At 42.0% G+C, this 26,616-nt stretch overlaps 1 protein-coding gene across 1 annotated transcript; it reads right to left on the reverse strand.

The window, feature by feature from the left end:
* Positions 1-1,596: 1,596 nt before the first annotated feature.
* Positions 1,597-20,775, reverse strand: LOC109876900 (myosin heavy chain, fast skeletal muscle-like). Its single transcript, XM_031811340.1, has 41 exons — positions 20,741-20,775; positions 20,163-20,208; positions 19,802-20,029; positions 18,941-19,087; positions 18,576-18,732; positions 18,254-18,281; positions 17,882-17,990; positions 17,638-17,730; positions 17,105-17,165; positions 16,852-16,950; positions 16,165-16,268; positions 15,637-15,775; positions 15,262-15,380; positions 14,965-15,114; positions 14,700-14,870; positions 13,005-13,308; positions 12,604-12,668; positions 12,430-12,517; positions 12,196-12,313; positions 11,932-12,055; positions 11,405-11,541; positions 10,690-10,945; positions 10,269-10,511; positions 9,798-9,974; positions 9,556-9,701; positions 9,286-9,376; positions 8,001-8,390; positions 7,753-7,879; positions 7,447-7,565; positions 6,625-6,821; positions 6,319-6,502; positions 6,055-6,220; positions 5,772-5,896; positions 5,349-5,657; positions 4,927-5,130; positions 4,644-4,769; positions 4,335-4,505; positions 2,726-2,830; positions 2,528-2,623; positions 2,006-2,137; positions 1,597-1,729 (listed from the first exon to the last, which is right to left on the reverse strand). Exons 3-41 carry the CDS (start codon positions 20,015-20,017, stop codon positions 1,709-1,711), a joined length of 5,814 nt encoding a protein of 1,937 aa, XP_031667200.1. The 5' UTR covers positions 20,018-20,029; positions 20,163-20,208; positions 20,741-20,775; the 3' UTR covers positions 1,597-1,708.
* Positions 20,776-26,616: the final 5,841 nt, after the last annotated feature.

The following is a 26,616-nucleotide window of genomic DNA, read 5'->3' on the forward strand; positions in this document are numbered from 1 at the left end:
GCAGCAATATCCTTGCCTGTGAAGCCCTTTTTTGTGCAAAGCAATGATGACGGCACGTGTTTCCTTGCAAGAAACCATGGTTGACAGAGGAAGAACAACGATTCCAAGCACCACCCTCCTTTTGAAGCTTCCAGTCTGTTATTCAAACTCAATCAGCATGACAGAGTGATCTCCAGCCTTGTCCTTGTCAACACTCACACCTGTGTTAATGAGAGAATCACTGACATGATGTCAGATGGTCCTTTTGTGGCAGGGCTGAAATGCAGCGGAAATGTTTTTTGGGGATTCAGTTAATTTGCCTGACAAAGAGGGACTTTGCAATTAATTGCAATTCATCTGAACTCTCTTCATAACATTATTGGGGTATATGCAAATTGCGATCATACAAACTGAGGCAGCAGACTTTGTGAAAATTAATATGTGTGTCATTCTCAAAACCACGACTGTACACAAGGGGACAAAGATCATACTTTTTGGAGAAATGTCCTCTGGTCTGATGAAACAAAAATGGAACTGTTTGGCCATAATGACCATCGTTATGTTTGGAGGGGAAACGGGAGGCTTGCAAGCCAAAGAATGTGAGAAACTCCATAAAGACAGGTGTGCCAAGCCAGTAGCATCACCCCTAAGAAGACTCAAGGCTGTAATCGCTGCCAAAGGTGCTTCAACAAAGTACTGAGTAAAGGGTCTGAATACTTATGTAAATGTGATATTTCTGTTATTTTTTACAACATGAAAAAAAATATTAAAAAATATTTTTGCTTTGCCATTATGGGGTATTGTGTGTAAATTAATGAGGGGAAAAAACAATGTAATACATATTGGAATAAGGCTTTAACTTAACAAAATGTGGAAAAAGTCAAGGGGTCTGAATACTTTCCTAAGGCACGGTATGTGTGTTGTGGTGCCCTATGACAGGGTTATGACCATAGAAATAGAATGATTAGAATGGTCCTGGAACCTCTGACCTTAGCAGTTTGACTGGTGAACTCATGGCTGCACGTACTCTGGCAAAGCTGGAATTGTGATGTAGAATGTCCATGTGGTCATTTAGAAAGTTTATACTAGGACTATTTGCTTCTTGTCTTATTTGGATGAACAAATACTGATTACATAAACTATCTTCTCACTGACTTTTCTGTCTAGATATCAGTTAACTCAGTCTCTGTCAGCCATTGAATAGCCTTGTGTTGTCAGACATCGCACCGTAAACGGCTGGGGGGAAAGGCTATAAATTGACATGCATATCTAGTCAGTGTCTGATTTTTACACACTAGTCATTCTCTCCAATGGCAATCTACCAACATTACCTTGAAAAAAGCATCAGCTTAAATGCAGAGGATGGCAGAACTACATTGAATTCAATAAAAGTAAGGCTAAGCAACAACAAACTTGAAACCAAACCCCAGTCTGAGAATTTGGGTGGCTTCATTTCTTCAGCCTCATCTCTCAGCTGTTTACAAAAAATACAAACTGCTTTGTCGGGGTGACCACTATTGTTGTTCAAATCCCAGATTGCTCCATTAATTAAAGTACAATATTTTATGGTATTAAAAAGCTGTTTGCTGAGTAATAAATCCACAGTCACAAAGGAAGTGTATGTAGATCCACATGTTTTTAATCAATGTTCAACATTTCACCATGAAAATCATATTTTATGCATCACAGGAAAATGGTAAGACTTTGATCTTCAATACTTTGGTCTTGTTTATTCAGCAACTTCTTTTCCCTGTAAGAAGAAACAAATTATATAATGGATCAGTAATAATAATGAACATGATAAATATATGGATAGAATATATTGGATCAAGCATTTAATGCTCAGTGCTCAGGTTGGAATTTCAATTTTGAACTACCAACTTGAATTTTTGTGTGTTTTTTTCTCTCCCTGAAATGTGCTTATTGAGTGAGTGTAAAAGGTCTGTATTGACCTCTGAGAAGACTGAATGTTGATGTGGTCATATCTGAACATGAGTCAGGTACAGGTTTAGCAGCAGTTCTGTACCTTTCCAGAGTCACGGGTCTTGGCTCTGAGCTTGTTGACCTGAGTCTCAGCGATGTCAGCACGCTCCTCAGCCTCCTCCAGTTCATGCTGAACCTTCCTGAACTTAGACATGTGCTGGTTTGCTGCTTCCTCCTGGGTGAGGAAAAGAGAGGGAGAGCAGAACATCAGCATTTAAAGTTTGAAGCTTCAGGTAGCAAATAAAAATATTGGCAGATTTAGGATAGCAATGTATACAGGAAGATAGATGGTAAGGCAGCAGAAGGGAGAGGGAACAAACCGATGCCTCCAGCACTACAACTCGACCAGCAAATTAATATTCAACCCCCTCTCCTTTAAGTTGGTAACACATTGGCATAGGGGACACTCACAAATGAATATAATTTCTCCAGCATGTACTTGCACTATTAATTGTCATTGTTGACTGGCGTGCTGTAGCAACACTTCAACTAAACCATATGCACATTACGTTTTGTAGAGAAAAACTACATTTTCGAATGTATGCTCTCAGAGTCTGTGACTAACCGATTCCTCAGAATGCCTCTTGTAGGCCTTCACTTTCATCTGCAGCTTATCTACCAGGTCCTGAAGTCTGTTAACGTTCTTCTTATCCTCCTCAGTCTGTGAGAGAAGAGCAAAGAATCAATGCCCCAATAGCTTTATACACAAACCTGTCTGTGTTAGTGTCAAGTGTGTGAAGAAGGCACTTTCTCTATCTCTTACCTGGTAAGTGAGCTCCTTGACTCTGCGCTCATACTTGCGGACTCCCTTGACTGCATCTACACCTCTTCTCTGCTCGGCCTCCACCTCAGTCTCGAGCTCACGCACCTTTGTGGAAGAAATAAACGTAGGAGTTTGTTGGAGGTCGTGAAATCAGACTTAATTAACAAATATATTTTAAAACAGAGGTATAGTCTTCTACCCAGTCAAGGGGCACAATTGTAATATGTTCCTATGTACTCTTTAAAAAATTTTTTTGAATGGGTCTGTAATAATAACAACAACTTTTCATTATCTAGGTCAGTGGTTCTCAAAGTGGAATTTACATTTCAATTTGTTTATGAATATTTATAGCAAGAACAGATTAAACAGCCAGGGATCTTTGGAAAACGTTTAGAGGGTGCAATACAGTACAATGTAATATTATTCATCCACAATTTATGTTATTGACTCTTAGATTAAACAACGGGTCTGGGAGGCTCACAATTCAATTCTTCTTGTATTTGAAATATGACTTTCAACCATTTTGTCATGCGTTTTGTGGTGTATGGTGCAGTACCAGTACGGCAACTAGAGGCCGCCACTCGCATGTTTTAATGTTGTGACATTGCTTCTATTATGGAGCTCGCGCTCTGGCAGTTGAGAGTAGTTTGCCAAGTGAGCCAACAGCAAGACAGAAGCACCGACATAAATACATGTTTTTCTTTATTTTGAAGGTAAGCGAGTGGAAAAACACTATATTCAAGACGGTAATGTTTCTTGAGTATATACATATGTTTGTTGAGATGTTATGTTGTGTTTTTAGGTTTTATGAACTTATTAACGTCCGCTAGCCAACAAGCTAATTCAGCCATTAGCCTGCTAGCTGGTAGCCCCGCATAGCAACGCTAGCTTCCCTAGCAACGGCAAGTGACTGAGAAGTAACAACAGAGAGAAATTATTACTATGACATTAAACCGATGAATGTATATTATATTCTGTGTTGTTACATATTGTGAATTATTATTATTATTATTATGAATGAAATGGCAGATTAGAAGAAGTCTGCTGAGACAATTAAGCCTGAATGAAGCAACTAGAATAATACATTTTAATTTATTTAAAGGTCCTGCATCAACTCCACTAAATGAGTGTACAATTATTATAATTTGTTTTGTTATGAACTTAAATTCACTGTAATTGAAGTTTTAAACTGCAACATTTTCTCTTTGTCCAAAGGCAAAATGTGTAGAGTGACAGTAAATGACCTTCAAAACGGCAACATTTTCTCTCTGATGCAAAGAGGGGGGACCGAAAAATGTTATTTCCCAGGGCCGGAGACTTGGTTAGTCCAGTCATGCACTGAAGAAGTTATAGGGAATCTACATGGATGCTATTTTTATCGCACTTTAAAGTAGGAGTTGTGTTCTGATATTATGAAGGGGGTCCCTGATGAATTCGCTATCACAAAAGGGGTGGTCCCCGATGTAAAGAAGTTTGGGAACCCCTGATCTAGGTGGGTTATTGTGAGAACAAGTCATTAAACAATGCTCCTGTTTATTTTTATATGATCAAATAAATGTCCAGCAATCAGTCTTTCAATCCACCCTAATCCACCCTGCAGGTATCTCACCCTGGACTCCAGTTTCTGGAGCTGCTTCTTGCCTCCCTTCATGGCCAGATTCTCAGCCTCATCCAGGCGGTGCTGCAGGTCCTTGACTGTGACCTCCAGGTTCTTCTTCATCCTCTCCAGGTGAGAACTGGTGTCCTGCTCCTTCTTCAGCTCCTCAGCCATCATGGCCGCCTGGAATAGTAGTTTGTTTAATTTATGCACCAATTGGCACCAATCATAACGTCCCTCTGAGATCTTTGTTGTTCATAACCAGCCCAGCTACCATTGGCACTTGGGGACAAATCAAGTTGATGTAATTCAAGGACTCACGTCAGTGATTGCCTTCTTGGCCTTCTCCTCTGCATTCCTGGCCTCCTGGACGATGTCGTCCACCTCTCCCTGCACCTGCACCAGGTCAGTCTCCAGCTTCTTCTTGGTGTTCAGAAGGCTGGTGTTCTGAAGGAGGAAACAAGACGATTTGTTTGACTCTCAAGAGAACTTGCAAGTCACAAGACTGAAATTATGAAAATCTAAGGCAAGCACGGTCCAATTCCAGGTGTGTTTAAACTGTATGCTTGGTTGGGTTTCATTAGAAATGGCTTTTGACCCATACCTGGGAGTGCAGCAGTCCAACACGCTCGCTGGCGTCTACCAGCTCAGTCTCAGCCACTTTGCGGCCTCTCTCTGTCTGCTCCAGAGCAACTCTCAGCTCCTCGATTTCAGCCACCATCAGACCGTTTCTGCGCTCCACCATGGCTGCCTGCTCCTTCATGTCTTCTGCGACACGGACGGCGTCATCAAGGTGCAATTGGGCATCCTGGGGTTCACAATGACATACATTCATTAGGACTTGTGGAAGTAGAGGTGATAGGATGGGTGATAGAAATGTTCACTGGTAAGAATTTCCCCAGTATCGCTATCCTTTAGTACATAAACCACTCTATTCAAATCCTCTGTTGTATTATTTTCCACAGATTCAAAAACAAATCCCTCTCCATGTTCAGGTTTTTGAGCCTGATGTCCCAGTCCCTTTACCTTGAGCTGTCCCTGGACATTCCTCAGCTGTTTCTGGGCCTCGGCGGCCTGCCTGTTGGAGTGGCTCAGCTGGATCTCCATCTCGTTCAGGTCTCCCTCCATCTTCTTCTTCACCCTCAGGGCGTCATTCCTGCTCCTGACCTCAGAGTCCAGGGTGCTCTGCATGGAGTCAACCACCCTCTGGCTGTTCCTCTTGATCTGCTCCATCTCCTCGTCCTTCTCAGCGATCTTCCTGTCCACCTCTCCCTTGATCTGGTTCAGCTCCAGCTGCACACGCAGAATCTTGGATTCCTCGTGCTCCAGTGTTCCCTGGACAAACAGAAGCAGTCAGGCCAATTGTGTTCAGTATATTTGGATGTAGGAATTGAATATATATGACTACAATAAACTCCTATACAGGGATCATTGGACTGTAGTTTGTACCTCAGCCTCCTCCAGAGCGGTCTGGATCTCAGACTTCTCTGTCTCGACGGTCTTCTTGGCCTTCTCCAGCTCATGGATGCTCTTGCCAGTCTCTCCGATCTGCTCAGTCAGGTCAGAGATCTCCTCTGCACACACACGCACACAGGAGCAGTTTACACTTGGGAGATTTTCAGTGGATATCGCCAATGCACTGAAGTTGACAATGAATCATAATAACAGTGAATCTATTAATAGCAATTAATATTGCTAATGAAACATGATAGATTTGCCATCAAATGCTCACGTTGCAGGTTCTTGTTCTCTCTCTTCAGAGTCTCCAGATGATCCAGAGCCTCCTCGTAGGAGTTCTTCATCTTGAAGAGTTCAGTGCTCATAGAGCGAGCCTCCTTCTGAGCTCCTTCCAGCTCAGCCTGGCCCTCCTCATACTTCTGCTTCCACTCTGCCAGAACCTAGGAGAATCCATGGGATTTTAATATTCATATTTCATACAATTAATCATATAGCAGACAGTAAATATCAGTCTGTGGTGAGGTTTTTTCATTTTCACCTTGTCAAAGTTCCTCTGCTTCTTGTCGAGGTTGGCGGCCAATGCATTGGCTCTCTCAACATCAATCATGAGGTCCTCCACCTCTCCCTGCAGCCTCTGCTTGGTCTTCTCCAGGGAGGCGCACTTGGAGTTGGTCGCCTCAATGGTCTCCTCAGCATCCTGAAGACGCTGGGCCAGCTTCTTCCTGTTGGTTTTATGGAGTGGTACATATGTTTCAATACATATTGATGTAACTTTTTCTCAGAGCCCCCGTACCACCCTCACCATCCACACCATATTTGAGTCTTTCTGTTGCGTGCGACTCACTTGGCCTCCTCCAGCTCCTCTGTGCGCTGGATGGCATCAGTTTCATACTTAGTCCTCCACTGAGCCACCTCACTGTTGGCCTTGGACATGCCGCGTTGCAGCTCTGCCTTGGCCTCCTGCTCCTCCTCAAACTGCTCCCTCAGGAGGTCACAGTCATGGCGGGCAGACTGGACACCGTGGGCCAGTGCATTTTTAGCCTGTGAGAGAGAAAGACAAAGAGAGATGAGTGAGATAGTCAAACAAATTATGTGGACTTGTTTACGTGAAGCCGTGCAGTTTGTTGCTAACGTTACTTTGCTACCTGCCAAAATTACGGTTTTACTTTTTAATTACCGTTTTGTATAAACATTTTTTTCCCTCATTCAAATTTTTACACATGACACTTTATCTAGACAAGGTTCTACACGACCTCCACCAGCATTAACATTAACATTATGCCTTCTAACTGCAGTCGCTGTACTCATAATATACAGGAGAACGATCGCCTTATGGTGAGGATAGCCTTGCTACAAGCCCAGCTTCAGACGCAATCGTAAGGCAAGGGTAATTTAAGTGTAGGAAAGGATGAAACAGTGTCTGTGCCACCAATATGTACAGATAGTCCTCCTAGTTACACTAGTCTCTTAGGGTGGAGAGACAGTAGGAGTCTCTGAGGGTGGAGAGACAGTAGGAGTCTCTGAGGGTGGAGAGACAGTAGAAGTCTCTGAGGGTGGAGAGAGTAGGAGTCTCTGACGGTGGAGAGACAGTAGAAGAGTCTGAGGGTGGTGTAGTCACCGACTATGTAAAGATATGGCTCTAAACTCTACATTTTGGGTCCCTTACCTTGACCTCCTCCTCAATCGCCCTCTTCAGCTCCTCCACCTGCTGGGTGAAAGCCTGTTTTCCTCTGGTCAGCTGAGACACCAGGGCTTCCTTCTCCTCCAGCTGGCGGCCAAACTCACCTGCAGGGACAGAGGAACATCTTGTTAATAGGGTCTCTGTTCTCTAAGATTTCAAATGGATTCTGAGGTATCATAGGGCAATGTTAGGTGGTGAATAGTACATTAGAAACTATGTGGATATAGCCCCTAATACATGTTGGGTTCTACTGAAGGAAAGCATTGGCTTGTTGTTTTTTGTTGATGGTACCATTTTCTGTCAGGAGTCTGGCCCTCTGTCCGCTGATGTCATTGACCTGGCGAACATTCTCATCATTCTTAGTCTTGAGCTCACTCAGCTGGTCCTCAAGAGTACGGCACATCTTCTCCAGATTGCCCTGTTAGTGAAACATGTTCCATCATTACTTTATATATGTGACTCCTGTCAACTTCTGTTCACTTGAATGGTGATGTAGTTGACCCTCCTCAACACTGCTTGATCAAAACATCACTACTCACCTTAGCCTTGGCGACGGCCTCCATGTTGCTGGAGAGGTCATCAATCTCCATCTTGTATTCGCTCTTCTCCTTCTCCAGTTTCTGTTTGACGCGCTGCAGGTTGTCGATCTGCTCCCCGAGCTCAGCCACACTGTCGGCCTGCTTCTTGCGCAGAGCGGCGGCTGTGGCCTCATGCTGCAGGGTGGACTCTTCAAGATCACGACGCAGCTTCTGGAACTCAGCCTCACGCTTCTTGTTCATCTCAATCTGAGCAGCAGTGGCGCCTCCGGCCTCCTCCAGCCTCTCGCTGATCTCCTCAAGTTCCCTGGAGAGATCGGCCCTCTGCTTCTCAACCTTAGCCCTGGCAGCACGCTCAGCCTCAATTTCCTCCTCCAGCTCCTCAATACGGGCCTAGAACAGGGGACAGGAGCAGGGGGATGAACACTACAATACAGTTGAAACAATTGAACCTCACAAAATAATAATACTATGTATATTTTGCATAAATATGTTCACTACGAAGCCAGTTACACTAATATATTCAGTAGACAGTGTCCCATGCAGGAGCCAAACCCTCAAAGGTAAGAAGTTAGACAGAGACTCTAGATGGATATAAGCCATTTTATAAATGTATTTATTATTATTTATTACATTTTACCCCGTTTTCTCCCCAATTTCGTGGTATCCAATTGTTTAGTATCTTATCTCATCGCTACAACTCCCGTACGGGCTCGGGAGAGACGAAGGTTGAAAGTCATCCGTCCTCCGATACACAACCCAACCAAGCCGCACTGCTTCTTAACACATCCAACCCAGAAGCCAGCCCCACCAATGTGTCGGAGGAAACACTGTGCACCTGGCAACCTTGGTTAGCGAGCACTGCGCCCGGCTCTCCACAGGAGTCGCTGCTGCGATGATGAGACAAGGATATCCCTACCGGCCAACCCCTCCCTAACCTGGGCGACGCTAGGCCAATTGTGCATCGCCCAACGGACCTCCGGGGCGGTTACGACAGAGCCTGGGCGCGAACCCAGATTCTCTGATGGCACAGCTGGCGCTGCAGTCCAGCGCCCTTAACCACTGCGCCACCCGGGAGGCCCAGATATAAGCCATTTTAACATGTATGTTGTCATTGAGGGCTGAGTGGGGATGGTAAGAAGCACCAACAAGAAACACCATCTTCCAACCTACTGAGCCATCAGAAGCCACCTGGAAAACTGTCTGCTGCCAGAAAAAGTATCATTAAATTATAAAAATGATTCAAGTCTGTGCTCTTCTGTACTGAAGCTTATATTCTGTACTATACCTGGAGTTCCTTGATCTTCTTCTGCAGCTGAGCTCCCAGAGACTGCTCATCCTCAATCTTGCTGAGGAGCTGGGTGGTCTCAAACTCCTTCCTAAGAAACACAAACACATTGATTGCAGAGTTAGTTTTGGTTTGATAGTGTAAAGGGAGAGAATCATACCATTCACTTTGCTTTTAAGAATCACATGTAAATGCTAATTCATAATTACAAGAATTAGTCAAGAACAACCATTATAGCAGGTAATACTGTAGTCATTTGTTTGTGTTTACTTCTTTATTTTCTCATCAGCTTGCTGCTTGTCATTCTCCAGGTCCATTATGGACTCCTGGGCCAGTTTCAGATCTCCCTCCAGCTTTCTCTTGGCTCTCTCAAGGTCCATACGGAGCTTCTTCTCTTGCTCCAGAGAACCCTCAAGCTAGAAGATGAAAACACATATATTGTTAAAATCTAAACAACTGAAGATAATATCATCTTACATACTATCATGGCCAAAATGTCAAACTCCACTCACGTCGTCCACTTGCTGTTCCAGCTTGGTCTTGGCCTTGGTCAGAGTGTTGACTTTGTCCTCCTCTGCCTGCAGGTCATCCAGTGTCTGCTGGTGGGCCTCTTGGAGGGCTTTCTTCTCCTTGGTCAGCTTGGCAACACTCTCATCCATAGACGCCATCTCCTCTGTCAGGTTTTTAACCTGAAAACAGCCACATCAAAATTAGTCTTTGGTCACTTCACCATAAAGGGGAGATTTAATTGGTTAAATATTGCATTCATTTCATTTAGATTCGCACAGCATCAACAATTACTGTACTATATATTCAACACTAGATGTCAGTGTACTGAGTGGAAGTCATAAATGAGGGGTAGCAGAACAAATTCTACTATTGTGTCTTCATTTTTCCTGCACCCACAATACAACATGAATTCCATTTCTGTTAAACTATGTTTTGAGTTGATTATTGTTTGGTTAGACTGTAAGACCCAAGACCTTGTTTTCAGTGGCGTGCTTCTCCTTCTCCACTTTGGCCAGGGTGAGCTCCAGGTCATCAATGTCCTTCTTCAGCTCAGAGCACTCATCCTCCAGCTTCCTCTTCTTGGCAGTCAACTCAGCATTGATCTCCTCCTCATCCTCCAGCCTCTCGGTCGTCTCTTTGAGTTTGGCCTCCAGCTGGATCTTGCTCTTGATGAGCCCCTCACACCTTTCCTCAGCATCGTTCAGACTCTCTCCTTCCTGGTTTCAGAACAAGGGGAAAAAATCAGAGGCCTCACTTTGTGTATTGAGAGTAAATCAATCTAAATTCACGAGATATGTAAAGTATATAATATTTGCAATAGAAAGGTGTGTTCATATGTATGTGTATTTATGTGAATGTAAATTTGACAGTAATGAAGGTTGTTTTTTCACCCACAGATGCGACTTGGAGCGCCAGGTCGTTCTTCTCTTGTGTCAGGGCTACCAACTTCTCCTCCATTTGCTTCTTTGTGGCCAGAGCCTTGGCCAGGTCTGTCGTCATCTTCTCATAATTCTCCTTCATGTTGGCCAGCTCCTTCTCAGTCTCAGCGCTCTGCAGCAGGGGCTTGATCTTGAAATACAACTTCATCCATGGCCAGGTTTTGACATTCATGAATGAGCGGATGTTGTACTGGATGGCGTAAACTGATTCTCTGGTCGACAGAAAGAATAGAGTGTCACGGTGAGTGACATGATTAAAGCTACACTCTGTGACTCGAAGAACAACAAAATGGGGGAATGGGGCTTGGGAAATGTAACCCCTCTTAAATTCATAGACAGCTCTCTAGATGCAAGTACTGACAGTTCGTGCGTTCTAAGCTCAATAAGCATTTTATATACTTCAAGAATGAATGGGTAAATTCCACAAATGTAAATGACAATTGAACAGCCAAATCCCAAACTGCAACTATAAAGCTAGAATCCTTTAGTTGCTACATCCCTTTTTTACATCCCTTTCTGGACTAAATGAATGAACCCAAAAGCTTTAGTAGACCATTATAAGATGTACTTTCTCATTCTGAACAACTCACAGCATATACAGTATGTAATCATAATGCATTAGATACAGGTGGTTGACAGAAAGCTTTGCCAAGATGTCTACTATTCCTCACCTCCTCTCCATCATCTTGGTGAACTCTCTCCTCATGAGGAATCCACGACTGAGAGCCTGGACCATGCCGACCAGAGTGGCCAGCTTCTCATCTCTCATCTCCTCCAGGACACCCAGCAGACCGGCTTTGAAGAACACCTGAGACACAGGTTAACATGGTCAATGGAACCATAGATGGTGACAGATAGAAAGGGTCAAACCACTAGATTGATTTAAACAACATTAACTTTGCAACGGTTACAAACAAACCATGGGATGGGTTGTTTCTAAGATGTTAGTTATTGTACAGTTGTAGATTAATCATGTACAGATACATATACCTGTAACTATACCACTCTATCACAATGCAAATTATAATGAGTTTAGTTTCTCTTCTATAGTTGTGATGAATAAACAGAACAATGAACAACTGAAGAAGAAAGAACAAAGGATGGATAGATCAACTGGAGAGATTTTATATGGTAAAGATTTAAATTATCATTGAAGTTGTGTTTTGTTGTCAGCTTTTACTGAGGGGTTTTGACTGACCTTGGTGTGTCCAAACTTGTAATCCTCGTGATTCACATCAATGGACCCAAGCAGCTTCTCAGAAGCTTTCTTGTTGTCCATGAACTGGCCCTCAGGGATGACACTGGCATTCAGTACTTTGTACCTGAATGAGGAGACATTTTTAACATGTCAAGTTGTAATAGGTTGGTTATATTTCGTAAAAGGTAAGCCTATTCTGATCCTGGGAAAACCCTCGGAGCAGATCTTTCTGTGGTGTGTGTGTGCTTGTGTGTGTGTGTGTACCTTTGCTTGAAGTCAGCATAGATGATTCTGCTGGGGAATCCCTTTCTGCAGATCCTGATACCCTCCAGTACACCATTACACCTGAGTTGGTGGATAACCAGGAAGTTCTCCATCAGACCTGGTAAATCAAAACAAGTCTCTTTTAATACTAATAAACAGGTTATAGATTGGAATCGTTAAGGTTACTGATACTGGACTGATAAGATGACATATTTAAGTCAATATTTCTTGTACCTGGAGTCTTTGACTCGTTGGGGATCAGGCAGCGCACAAAGTGAGGATGAGTGCTCCTCAAGTTGGTCATCAGCTTATGTAAGTTCTCCTGTAAGGGGGTTACAAACCATGTTCTCATTTATGATAATCAATGCACCTTTTGAAGGACTGAATCTACACATTTCAAAAGCTCACCCTGAACTGGGAGGACACAGTCTGCATGGAACCACCCTTCTTCTTGCCTCCTTTCTTGGCTTTATCTGTTAAAATGGGGGAAAGTAAAAGATAACTAGAAAAGTACATTTCCTAGAGCGGGTGGAATAATTGAAAAATTATAAGAGTATGTAAGAAATCTAGAGTGGTCTTGTCTTCAGCAAGCACACTAATTAAACTTCACACTTAGCTAGAGGCAAATGCTGCCAATGAGATTGTTTAAAATAACATCTATTGTATGATTAAATTAACCAACTGTATTAGTAAATCAACCCAGTGATAAACCCTGAGAAATTGTCATACATTGAAAGACTTTAAAGAACATTTGGGTCTGAGTTATAACTAGTATTTAGTTAAATATTGTGACGTGATGCCAGTCTTACCCTCAGGAGGGGGAGGGGGATACAGGGCAGCCAAAATTTTGACAGAGGACTTCTGGTACAGCTGACAAACTGAGTCGTTCAGGGGGTCCTTGTTCTTCTCCAGCCATCCAGTGATGTTGTAGTCCACAGTTCCGGCGTAGTGCACCAGGGAGAAGTGGGCCTCTGCCTTGCCTTTGGCAGGCTTGGGTTTCTCAAACGCATTTGTTTTGCCAAGATGCTGGGCGTACAGCTTGTCCTTGAAGGTGGTGTCTGAAGACTTGGGGAACATGCACTCCTCTTCAAGGATGGAGAAGATGCCCAATGGCTTTACGAAAAGAGATGTATATCAAATTAGTGATATTTCCATTTAGGATCACATTTATTCATTTAGCGAACATGCTATTATAGGATTATAATAATTTAGGGACACATAATAGGAAACATATTGAGTTCTCAACAGTCATATAACTTGTCAGTGGCGTATATTAATGGCCAGGCTTCCCCCAAAAATTAACATATAAAATAAAGTCGATTTTGTCACTTTTAGCAAGAGGCTGAATGTATCTCTCCGGGTAAAGCATCCGAGTGAGCAAAACTACCCCCCTCTGTATGTGTAGCCCTTCTATCTGATGCTGTCTGGTCAAAACGAGTATGATATTGTATCATTGAATGCAAGAGAAGCCAGCGATCATTTGGCTTCCCTTGATATTTTTTTCGTGTACAATTACAGCGAATCAGAGTTGAGCTAAACTGAGTGAGCTCATCTGTGAATGGTCCTGGTGCACCAAAAACCGTGTCAAGTGAAGCCAGTTTGGATTTGGCTTCACATCAAATCAAGACTAACGTCATTGACAGAAAGTAAAAGACTTCAATTGTTGCATCTCATTGTGTTGTTTTCCCCTGGAGGATACCTAGCTAAAATGGGTCCTTTCCTTTTGATGGAGATAGGGATTTGAAAATAGCTACCTAAAATGGGCCCGTTCCTAAATTAGCCATGGATGGAGATAGGGACTTATACTCATAATTTTACTTAATTCCCCTTAATGGCCAATGATGTTTTTTTACCATGTATTTTCTACTTACTCACACAAACACATAAATTAGTACCATGGACAGCCATATGATATTTAGTTTACGTTGATTGGACTAAAATCGTTTTTGGAATCTTTTAGTTTTCACTGTATTAGACTAAGCATAGGTGATTTGATGATGTTGAAATGGCGCTGGAATATTGGAGGGAGGCAACTCCTGTTTTCTTCGCAATTTGCGGTATCTCCCCGTGTTTCTAAATCAATAGATGTTTAGTGGTCTGAAAATGGCAGAAAAATGTACTTGACTGACCATGTTGTAGGTCATGTAACTGTTTGTTACATTCATTATGCTTTGTGGACTCCACAAGACAGATGTTGCCCTCCAGTTTTGTGATGAAACAAAGATGTGGTTGAATTTATTCTGCCACTGTGTCTTCTTATTGTCTCGGTCTTAGGCCTATATATCACAGTGGCAAGGCATATAAACTAACAGGTTATAGAGCAAACAACGCAATTATCACAACACAGGTTGTAATATGGATTTTTTTGACTCGATTAGCTTCCCCAGTGATTTTAATACTGTATACGTTGTACCACTGTGATAATATTTCACACAACGCTCCATATGAGCTTTGCTGTTATGGTCCATTATAATGGTCCATTAAAATCCTCACAGACAGCTTACCTTCTCAATAAGCTCAATGCAGGCAGCCAAGTCCATGCCGAAGTCAATGAAGGCCCAGATGATTCCCTCCTTCTTGTACTCCTCTTGCTCCAGGACGAACATGGTGTGGTTGAAAAACTGTTGCAGTTTCTCATTGGTGAAGTTGATGCACAGCTGCTCCATGCTGTTGTACTGTTTATGGAATTTTAAAAGGGATCATTTCATCATACAAGACTGTAATCCCTCTCAATCACAACTAATTGTCTTGTTCTGGTCTCATACTCACATCAAAGATCTCAAACCCGGCAATGTCGAGCACACCGATATAGAACTGCCTTGGATTCTTGGTGTCCAACATCTCATTGATACGGATGACCATCCACAAGAACATCCTCTCATAGATGGACTTAGCCAGAGCACTGACTGAGTTATTAACCTGCAATGATAATACCTCATTAATACATGAGATATTGACCATGTCTAGTGATAAGGTGATACAAGCTTGGGAAAAACAAAAGCAATGCACTCGTCCCCAAAATAATTCCTGTGCTCAGAAAATGGTAGATTTGTTTGGCCGCCTTACCTGAGGCACAGTTTGTCCCTTGGTCACATACTCGTTGCCGACCTTCACTCTGGGGTAGCACAGAGCTTTCAACATCTCAGCTGAGTTCAGACCCAGCAGGTAGGCAATTTTATCAGCCACTGGAGAGAGAACCAACAACAACAGACTCAGGGACACAAGATCACTTGTTTGTGATTTCACACTGACAAAATAGTTTTGTTAACTTCTTTGTAGGTTAGGTTTTGATTCACCCACATTTTGGAGGTTAGAATTTGTTCTCCAAAAATTATCTCCTGCCTGACGTTCATGTGGCACTGTCTGTCTTAGGTGTTCTATTTCTATGTTGGGGAATGGGACTAATGCTCTACATATTGTATATCTATGAGTGGGACTCACCCTCTGTGCCGTCTGGCTCGGCCTGCTCCTCACGCTGCTTCTGCTTGAATTTCAAGTTTCCATGGTGCAACACAGCTCCTGTCAGCTTGTAGATGCCAACCTTCTCATCGTTACTGAAGCCCAGGACTGTAATGGCATCCTGACATTAAAGAGGAAGTACAACAGAGATGAACTGAACGGTAGTTTGCTCAGTTACACTACAGTTCTGTGCTGTTCACTGCTGCTCACTGCAGAATAAATTGGATAGATAGATTTGACTGGCTTCTCTGTTACACATGATTACGCTTGGCAAACACATTAGTAGATGGCAGCACAGTTCCACAGGACACTTAGTGGTGCTCTATAGTGGAAGGCATGAAGAGTTCTTTGAGGTACATGCCTAACTAACACAAGGCATTTAGAATCAAACTTAAACATACATGAACATTCCCAGCTGCCACCAAGTTGGAATTTCATAGTACATTCAGTGTGTATGGTGGTCCTATCCATTCCATATCTAGAGTTTGGTTAACCCTTTGTTTGACTCACATCTGTGGCATCCAACTCTTCATTGTCGTTGATGCTGGCCACAGTGATCTGTCCCTGACTGCACATGGGGAAGTCGTAGGGGTTAGTGGTGATGAGCGCCATTTCTGTGGACAACAGAGAACAGCTTGTCAGTTAAATATGTTAGAATTCTGCTGTCCCACCTTTACAGTATTTTGGGGGGCTCCTGAGTGGCGCAGCGGTTTAAGGTACTGCATATCGGTGCTAGAGGCGTCACTACAGACCCTGGTTCGATTCCAGGCTTTATCACAACCAGCCGTGATTGGGAGTCCCGTAGGGCGGCACACAATTGGCCCACCGTCGTCCGGGGTTAGTGTTTGCCTGGGTAGGCTGACATTGTAAATAAGAATTTATTCTTAACTGACTTGCCTAGTTAAATAAAGGTTAAATACAAACATTAAACAGTATCTCTCCCTCCTTTACTCAAAAGATGGACTCAAGGATACATGTAGTATATAATACATAGCATCAAAAGAGGAGACTGAGACTTGTGGACTAGTGCATCATAGTGTATTACTTGATAGATATTTCCCAAAGACCTGTCCCATGCCTTGTTACCTTGGATGTAATCATTGTAATATTATTATTAGTGTGGATTATTAATATTTTTTATATATTCCATAGATGGGGAGTGGGGATAATTTCGTCTGGACCTCTACTTTGTCGTACCAACTAGCTCAGGTTTGTGGCCTGTCATCATCTGGAAGAAGATGTGGTAGCCTCTCTCATCGGGCAGCTGGAAGGACACTCTGGACTTCTCCAGCAGGTCTGTGAGAGAGAGTGAATGACACACAGAGGAAGAGTAGAGCGAGAATGAGAGAGAGAGAGCAAGAAAGAGAACATGAGATACATTTCAATTTGATCTCCCAAAAAATCTGTGTGAATTTAGGAAAGCATTGAGAAACAATCAAAACCAACTCACAGGTCTCAATGTCAGCTTTAGCCAGTTTGCCACCTTGGAAGTGAATCCTGATGAATTTACCCTGTTGAAGATTATGGGGGTTATAAATAGGTCAACAAATTAATCTTAACATTTTACTTTGATAGACCCCTGTAAATGTTAGTTTGTTGGACAGATGTTGGGTCTATTGATACAGTTGTAGGATGTATGATCCAGTTTGCTACAGCAGGGGGGGGGGGGGGGGGAATCCTGCAGCAACAGTAAATGTGAATTATAATGTGGATTATAAATCATTATAAATAATGGATTATAAATAATGGACATTGTTTTGTAGGGGTTGATGGAACAATAATATTACAGCGAATGAAGTCTGAAACTTTAAATAGAAAAATTCACATTTTAAAACGTTAAAAACGCCAGAAGTTTGAATTTCAAATTTTCAGCAACAAAACCAGAGATAAAAATAACATCTAATACCTGTATAATAGAAGGGAACATCTGAATGACATTTTTCCAAAATAAGGTATCTTCCACAGTATGCCCTTCATACTTACAAAGCGAGACGAGTTGTCGTTCCTCACTGTCTTGGCATTACCGTAAGACTCCAGCAGAGGGTTAGCTGCAATGATCTGATCCTCAAGAGACCCCTGATTGAGACAAACACAAGTTGCTCAAAAACTGGTAAGCTGGTAAAGTTTGTTTTTCTCAATTGCTTGAAAGAGGATTCACCACTGGAAAAACAGTTTACACAGCCAACCAAACTGAAATGTGTTAAAAAGGCAAACAAGAACAGCTTACCTGCATTTTGCCAGGTTCTGCTTCCTTCTTGGCCCCAGACACTGCAATGGTGGCAAAGTACTGGATGACACGCTTGGTGTTGACAGTCTTTCCTGCACCGGATTCTCCGCTGGTTTATATGACAGAGAAGGGGGGTTTTAGTTACATGTTTGAGTGTCAGATTGGCTTTCACTAAGAAATAGCGTAGAAAAATACACTGTTAACCTGTGTTCTGACATAAGTCTTTAACAAATAATCCTTCTCATCGACTCGTTATTACACATAACCTAATGCTCTAATCCATTCATAATGTCATGTATTTCATCACACCAACTGACCCAACTTATTACAATAGAAACACTTTCTCAAGTGACATTTTAGTAAACAACTTACGTAATCAGGACGGACTGGTTCTCCTTATCTGGAACCAAAAAACACATTGCTTATCATACTCAAGCAACATTCAGGGGACATTATTTAATTCATAGCATCATCACAAATTTCAATTTGGAACATTTTCCATTCAAGGGTAGTGAAATCAGATATCCCCAGCAAACTGTTATTACCTAGAAATAGTAGATACCTCTCTGAAGCATATTTCAATTTCCATTGATGCATCCGTTCATCTATCCATGAGCACTTAATGGACATTCATCCAACTATCCATCCAACCAACCATCCATCCATTCATCCATCCATCCATGAGAGCTCGTACCAATCATCATGAACTGAAAGGCGTTGTCAGAGACAGAGAAGATATGGGGTGGAGCCTCCATCCTCTTCTTCCCTCTGTAGGCGTTGACAACTTCTGCGTCGTACACAGGGAGCCACTTGTAGGGGTTCACCGTGGCACAGAAGAGCCCAGAGTAGGTCTGGATGAAAGTAATTAAATGAGGGGATTAGTAAAGTCAGATGGACTTTTACCTGGATTTGTGTGAGGATGTGGGTGTACTTTGGTATACTGATGTGGGTCTACTGTATTGATACAATATGTTTTGGTTTCTACCGTTCATTTATGTGCTCTATGTGTGAATTTCTTTTGTTCATGTATGTGTGAGTTTGTATGTGCAGGTTTCTTACATAGATCATCCATGCTGCATAACGCTCTTTGAGGTTATACAACACAGAGGCTTCATTCAGGTAGGTCATCATGGCCATGTCCTCAATCTTGTCGTACTTAGGGGGGTTCATCTCATAGATATCTGCATCTTTGAACTCTTTTCCTTCCTGAAATAGTCGGGAATATAGATTACACACAGATCACGGCCCAGTACATTACTGGGGCCAAGCTTCCTGCCATCCTGGACCTATATAATAGGAAGTGTCAGAGGAAAGCCCTTAACAGTTTCTACCCCATAAGACTGCTGAACAATTAATCAAATGGCAACCGGTCTATTCCCCCCAATTTGTCTTGTACTCTGCTGCTACTCGCTGTTTATTATCTATTCATAGTCACTTCACCCCTACCTACATGTACAAATGACCTCGAATAACCTGTACTCCCGCACATTGACTCGTTACCGGTTCCCCCCTTATATAGCCTTGTTATTGTTATTTTACTGTGTTACTTTTTATTAATTGTTTTACTTTAGTTTAGTTGGGAAATATTTTCTTTGTTCTTCTTGAACTGCACTGTTGGTTAAGGGCTTGGAAGTATGCATTTCACGCCAAGGTGAACACTTGTTGTATTCGGCGCATGTGAAAAATAAAGTTTGATTTGATCAAAGTGGACATGAATGAATGTTTCATGCCAATTTTAAATAGCAGTTTTAAACATGATGTGTTTGAAGGTAATATTCTGCTTACCAAAACAAATACATGTCAATCTATCTGTTGTTACTGATGGCATATTGTCTATTGTTTTTGATAATTTTGATGATTTTTCATGAAACAGAGTAATTACACAAACTTGAACTTGACTACTTTTCAGATCAGACTTACCTCCTTAGTGCCGTCAGGTTTAATGACTGTTACAGTACACTTCCCGTCGGCCCTGGCAGTGACCAGACCCTTAAGGTACAGCTCCGCCTTGTCTGTCACATAGCAGGAGTTCTTTGAATCAAAGGGTGCAGTTTGTGCCTCAATCCTTTCCCTCTCAGGCTTACGGAGGTATATGGCAGCCTTGCCGTAGATTTGCATCTCAGCGTCCGTACTCATGGTGACGGATGACTAGGAAAGAGATAAAACAAGAAACGTGATTGACTCTGTGGTGCTTCCTCCCCAGTCAACAGAGTTAGGTGAGTAGTATCTCTCTCAGAATATTCTCATCACTTTTTATGTGGAGACTCAAACCATGTCTCACCTTCTTTTTCCCCTCCTACAGATGAATGTGTACTTCTTGGAGGACCCTGTGAAACATAAGGTGTTGTGAAAAAGCACAAGTCTAAAGCCTTACCATTTTAATGCCCAAACGTCAAAAAAAACAACTAACATTTAACTATATAATTAAAACCATATCAAATTCAACTTCAGGTGCAGCTGCCAACTTTTATTTTCCTAGTGGCACTTTACTACACATTGTCATATATTGAAATAAATACCCCTGAAAACCCTGTTAAATTCTAGACCTCTCCCTTAATTTACAAACAAGTGCAGGAGCAAAACTTTTGGACATAAAAGGAACTGACAGATTTGAAGTAGTATACATCTAAAGAAAAACTCATTAAATATTTTATTTTTTTAAACCAATGGCACTCAATCAATTAATTAAATATTAAGTATTTATAAAGCCCTTTTTACTGGATTACACTTGATTGCATATTGTAAAATCTTAAGAGACATGCAGAAGTCAATTCAAACAGTGCAGTTAGCCACTGCCTCAGTTGCTGAGTACAACGAGGAGACAAATATACAAATCTAAGGAGGTGGAGAGAGTCTTACCACAGAGGAAGAAGGTATCTGACTTATGGATGCTGGGGCCTCAGCCTCCTTATATCTGGTTGGAAGTGCCAACCAGGCAAAAGTTAATTATGGACCACTCTGGGAAAGGACATGAATTGGATGAGAGACTTCTGTGTGTCTGTGTCTCACTAGCACCTCCCACTTCCAGGAGCACCACACTTCCATTACATTACTTTTTAATGTCATATTTGTCTCTGAATTGGATTTCACTGAATTTACATAAATGAGAGATGTCATTATTAATAATTATGACAATATCAAAAGTTTGATTCATCCCAATGTTACTTCTACTGAACCTCATATACTGTAATGGACTGAGTCCATGTTGCTTCTACTGAACCTCATATACTGTAATGGACTGAGTCCACGTTGCCCCACTACAACTAAAATACTTTTCATTAAATCTAATCTGACCTGATTTATTTCCATTTTAGTGGCATTAATCCTCATCAACAACTTAATATATATGTTCACCTGTTATTTATATTGTTTAGCTTGTAAACACATCTGAACTGTCTCCTCACCTCATGCTTATAAACACATCTGAACTGTCTCCTCACCTCATGCTTGTAAACACATCTGAACTGTCTCCTCACCTCATGCTTGTAAACACATCTGAACTGTCTCCTCACCTCATGCTTGTAAACACATCTGAACTGTCTCCTCACCTCATGCTTGTAAACACATCTGAACTGTCTCCTCACCTCATGCTTGTAAACACATCTGAACTGTCTCCTCACCTCATGCTTGTAAACACATCTGAACTGTCTCCTCACCTCATGCTTGTAAACACATCTGAACTGTCTCCTCACCTCATGCTTGTAAACACATCTGAACTGTCTCCTCACCTCATGCTTGTAAACACATCTGAACTGTCTCCTCACCTCATGCTTGTAAACACATCTGAACTGTCTCCTCACCTCATGCTTGTAAACACATCTGAACTGTCTCCTCACCTCATGCTTGTAAACACATCTGAACTGTCTCCTCACCTCATGCTTGTAAACACATCTGAACTGTCTCCTCACCTCATGCTTGTAAACACATCTGAACTGTCTCCTCACCTCATGCTTGTAAACACATCTGAACTGTCTCCTCACCTCATGCTTGTAAACACATCTGAACTGTCTCCTCACCTCATGCTTGTAAACACATCTGAACTGTCTCCTCACCTCATGCTTGTAAACACATCTGAACTGTCTCCTCACCTCATGCTTGTAAACACATCTGAACTGTCTCCTCACCTCATGCTTGTAAACACATCTGAACTGTCTCCTCACCTCATGCTTGTAAACACATCTGAACTGTCTCCTCACCTCATGCTTGTAAACACATCTGAACTGTCTCCTCACCTCATGCTTGTAAACACATCTGAACTGTCTCCTCACCTCATGCTTGTAAACACATCTGAACTGTCTCCTCACCTCATGCTTGTAAACACATCTGAACTGTCTCCTCACCTCATGCTTGTAAACACATCTGAACTGTCTCCTCACCTCATGCTTGTAAACACATCTGAACTGTCTCCTCACCTCATGCTTGTAAACACATCTGAACTGTCTCCTCACCTTTACCTCGTGCTTTGCTTAATTTGATTTATCACCCCTGTGGAACCACATGAAATTAATATTTGAAAGCTTGAAGGGACACATTCAGGCTTTCAATAACAGCTTATAAAACCGTTAAATCTAATGTGTTATTTATCTACAGTATGATCTATTAAAAAGATTCTCGAGACGCTTTTATTTGTCTCACATTTCAGTTGGCTAAAACGGTCCAGTAGGATTCTTATGACTTACATAACACCATACCAGTATTTCAATCATCTTATCCACTCATATTGCTGACAGCGATATAGCTGCCTCAAACATTTATTACACTCTGAAGTTAACTGCTTAGCAGCTAAGCTAAGTAAAACTGTCAGAAAATGAATAGGGAATAGTTACAATAAAGTAACCGATTCCTTTACATTACATTGTCACCACCTGAATACACCCTCTGTGTTTGGGGTGCTGTGTCCACCCAGCACATTAATAGGGGGGACCGGGGTTGGTTGTCACTTTTTACTATGGTGTGTATTTCTCATCACCAGTATATCTTATGAGGAAACCAATGTCTGTGTGTTTGGGGTGCTGTGTCCACCCAGCACATTAGTAGGGGGGACTGGGGTTGGTTGTCTCTTTTTACTATGGTGTGTATTTCTCATCACCAGTATATCTGTCACGGATCCCTCCAGAACTGTCATTACGCAGCCCTGGTTCCTATTCCCAGTGATTAGTAATTGTATAAATGTGCCCTTTGTTCACCATTGTCCGGTCGATTATTGTTACGGGTCTCACCCGTGTAGAATCATGATTACCTGTGCTATGTTGTGTTGGCTTTTGTGCCATAGTGGATTGTGCAGATGATTACGGGTCTCGTCCCATGTGGAATCATTGTGTGTGTGTTACGGGTCTCGTCCCGTGTGGTATCATTGTGTGTGTGTTACGGGTCTCGCCCCGTGTGGTATCATTGTGTGTGTGTTACGGGTCTCGTCTTGTGTAGAATCATTGTGTGTGTGTTACGGGTCTCGTCCCATGTAGAATCATTGTGTGTGTGTTACGGGTCTCGTCCCATGTAGAATCATTGTGTGTGTGTTACGGGTCTCGTCCCATGTAGAATCATTGTGTGTGTGTTACGGGTCTCGTCCCATGTAGAATCATTGTGTGTGTGTTACGGGTCTCGTCCCATGTAGAATCATTGTGTGTGTGTTACGGGTCTCGTCCCATGTAGAATCATTGTGTGTGTGTTACGGGTCTCGTCCCATGTAGAATCATTGTGTGTGTGTTATGGGTCTCGTCCCATGTAGAATCATTGTGTGTGTGTTACGGGTCTCGTCCCATGTAGAATCATTGTGTGTGTGTTATGGGTCTCGTCCCATGTAGAATCATTGTGTGTCATTGAGGTACTCCTCTCTCTTTTGTTTTGGTTCTCAACACTGTGTTTTTTATATACGTGTTTGCTTGGTCTTCGTCCCCGTGCCTTTACACGGCACGGTGTAATTTGGGAAATTTTAAAAAACTATTACGCATTCCTGCGCCTGTCTCCCGATCCTTCATACCAACGTGACAATATCTTATGAGGAAACCAATGTCTTAGGTTGAAATGGGAACCCTTTTTATCCTTATATCTCATTCCAACATGGAGTTATGAGTCATCAAACACACTCTGTCCACTTGTGACAACTAGCCCCATCGCAGGGGCAGTATTATTACACAATACTGATGATGTCATACAATATGGGGTTATTCTTTTGGTAAGAGGAAGTGATGCAATAGAGCAAACAGAATCTTAGCAATAGCCAAGTGTTTCTTTGAATGAACAATATTTCTAACAAAATGCAGAATTTTATGCTTTTTAGAAAAGCATATGACATTTTAATCTTGGCATTTAATGTATACTGGCAGTATACTCTATACAATACTGTATACCCCCCATGGCTTGACCTAGGAAGTAAGAAAATAGGTTTGAAATATAGCTCTCCTTTTCTTCTTTTCAACAAACATAATTCATGGATTCTCTCATAGTTCGAACATTTACCAAAAAAACATAAATTCCCCTCACATCAATGTTTTGTCATGCTCACATGAATTGACCAGGGCCTCGTTTCCCAGTTGTGATGTAACTTAAGCATTGCGATGATCGCACCAAATGCATCGTTATTTTACGAGCCAAACACGAGCCAAGTGTTTCCCAAACAAGCACTTAGAGAAAACGTTGCATCGTTAGACCATTTGGTTTTTAAGAGACACGTTACTAATTAAAGGCTCTGGGAAACACCTTGGCTGCGAAAGAGACATCGTAAGAAGGTTCTAAAGATTATCTTAATGCTACGAAACAGACATCGTAAGAAGGTTCTAAAGATTATCTTAATGCTATGAAAGCTCAGAGAATTCACACATTCAAACGTTAAATATATTCCAGCCCCGTTTAGATTGGGAATAATTAGCACTCTGACAAACAACCAACCCCAGTCTCCCCGGGACGAGACACAAGAAGCCCCAAAGGGGGAGAGCTACTGGATACACTAGCTGAGCAGGGAGCTGGCCATCTGGAAGGATCCCATCTAGGGCTTTTCATTTCTTGGACTGTGCTCTCATCTTCATTGCAGCCAAGATTTATTGTTTGATATTTCTGCCAACGCAGCCTAATTCTGGCACTGATGCCACTGTTATTAGACAAGATATTTTCTTGCCATGTTTGTGGGTGGAGAGAACATTAGCACCATGCAAACTAAATGTTTATGAGATTAAGTTATTTTAATGTGCAAAGATCTTGCATGATATATGACCTGTCGTGTATACCCGGCATGAGCTTCAAATTAGCTCTGGCCAGAAGTGACCCTCAGAGAACTTTGATTGAAAGTGCAGTGATAGACATTTGGGTGACATTAAACCATAAAACCATAAAACCATTAAACCATTAAACCATTAAACCATTAAACCATAAAACCATAAACCAGATATATATTTTTAATTGGAATTTGGTTATGCTTTAAGCATAATGATCACACATTGGAAATTCAACTATCTTTTGGATGACTTTTTGAGTAGGCGGATATAGGTTGTAATCTCATTGATTAACATCTCAACCAAATTTTACCCAATTATGCATGTTTAAATGACGTGGTGTGCCCAGTGGGATCAAATCAAATCAAATCAAATTTATTTATATAGCCCTTCGTACATCAGCTGATATCTCAAAGTGCTGTACAGAAACCCAGCCTAAAACCCCGAACAGCAAGCAATGCAGGTGTAGAAGCACGTGATGACCCTTCACAACAAGTTGATTTAGCTGAACCTGCTGAGTTCGTGCTTTGGGTGGAACAAGAGCCTGCAAACCATGTGGATGGGCTGTCCAGAACAAGAGCCTGCAAACCATGTGGATGGGCTGTCCAGAACAAGAGCCTGCAAACCATGTGGATGGGCTGTCCAGAACAAGAGCCTGCAAACCATGTGGATGGGCTGTCCAGGACAAGAGTTGCTGGCCTCTGGTATTAACTGCCAGATGTCATTAAGCAGTTGAGTAAACTGTCATTATAAAACTGTTTGTACATATTGGCCCATGGGGGAATCAAATACTTACTGTTGATCCAATACATTTTAAGGGTGCTTTAAACGATCAGTCTATGCTTGCAAGGTTGTTTTATCACTACAGACAGGAGCTTGGCTGAGACACCCCAGAGCCTTGGCTCAAGTCAGCATTTCTTTCTACATGAATCAATCCATTAAAATGTCACAGACAGTAAAAATCTAAATCTGGACATGAAAGGTCAGATGCTTGTGGCATGTATCCACAAAACCACCAGTCTTGGCTCGGTTAATTGAGATCTTATTTTCCAGGTCACATATCTCGCTGTAAATCTATTACGGTGTCAGCAATGTGAGAACCTTATGGTTGACTAATAAGGTCAAAATAATGTGCTGGCCTGTATCAGATCTCTCGGTGGTCCACAGTAAAGGTATGAGGTCTTCACCTTTCAGCATGCAGTGTGAAGTCAATGGAGGACTAAATGTAATATGAATCTAATGCATTTACAAGGAGAAACACTTGGATCAAATGGGGAGCTGTTGTGTTCTCAGCAAGCTGTACTGATCTTTACATAGATCTTTAGTCCAAATTATTCAAATTATTACCCCCTCTCAATGACCTCCAACCATGGCCATGATATGAAACTGTGTGTGAGAAATACATGCAGCCTGAAGTCAGTTGGGATTGCTTTATGACCCTCTGGCATTGCTTCATGATACCTGCTGAGCTGTTCTTGAAACTCCCATACAGTCCATGGCAAAGTTACAAGAAACGTACCAAAGCAA

The sequence above is a fragment of the Oncorhynchus kisutch genome, unplaced genomic scaffold, assembly GCF_002021735.2.
Source record: "Oncorhynchus kisutch isolate 150728-3 unplaced genomic scaffold, Okis_V2 Okis01b-Okis20b_hom, whole genome shotgun sequence".
NCBI lineage: Eukaryota > Metazoa > Chordata > Actinopteri > Salmoniformes > Salmonidae > Oncorhynchus > Oncorhynchus kisutch.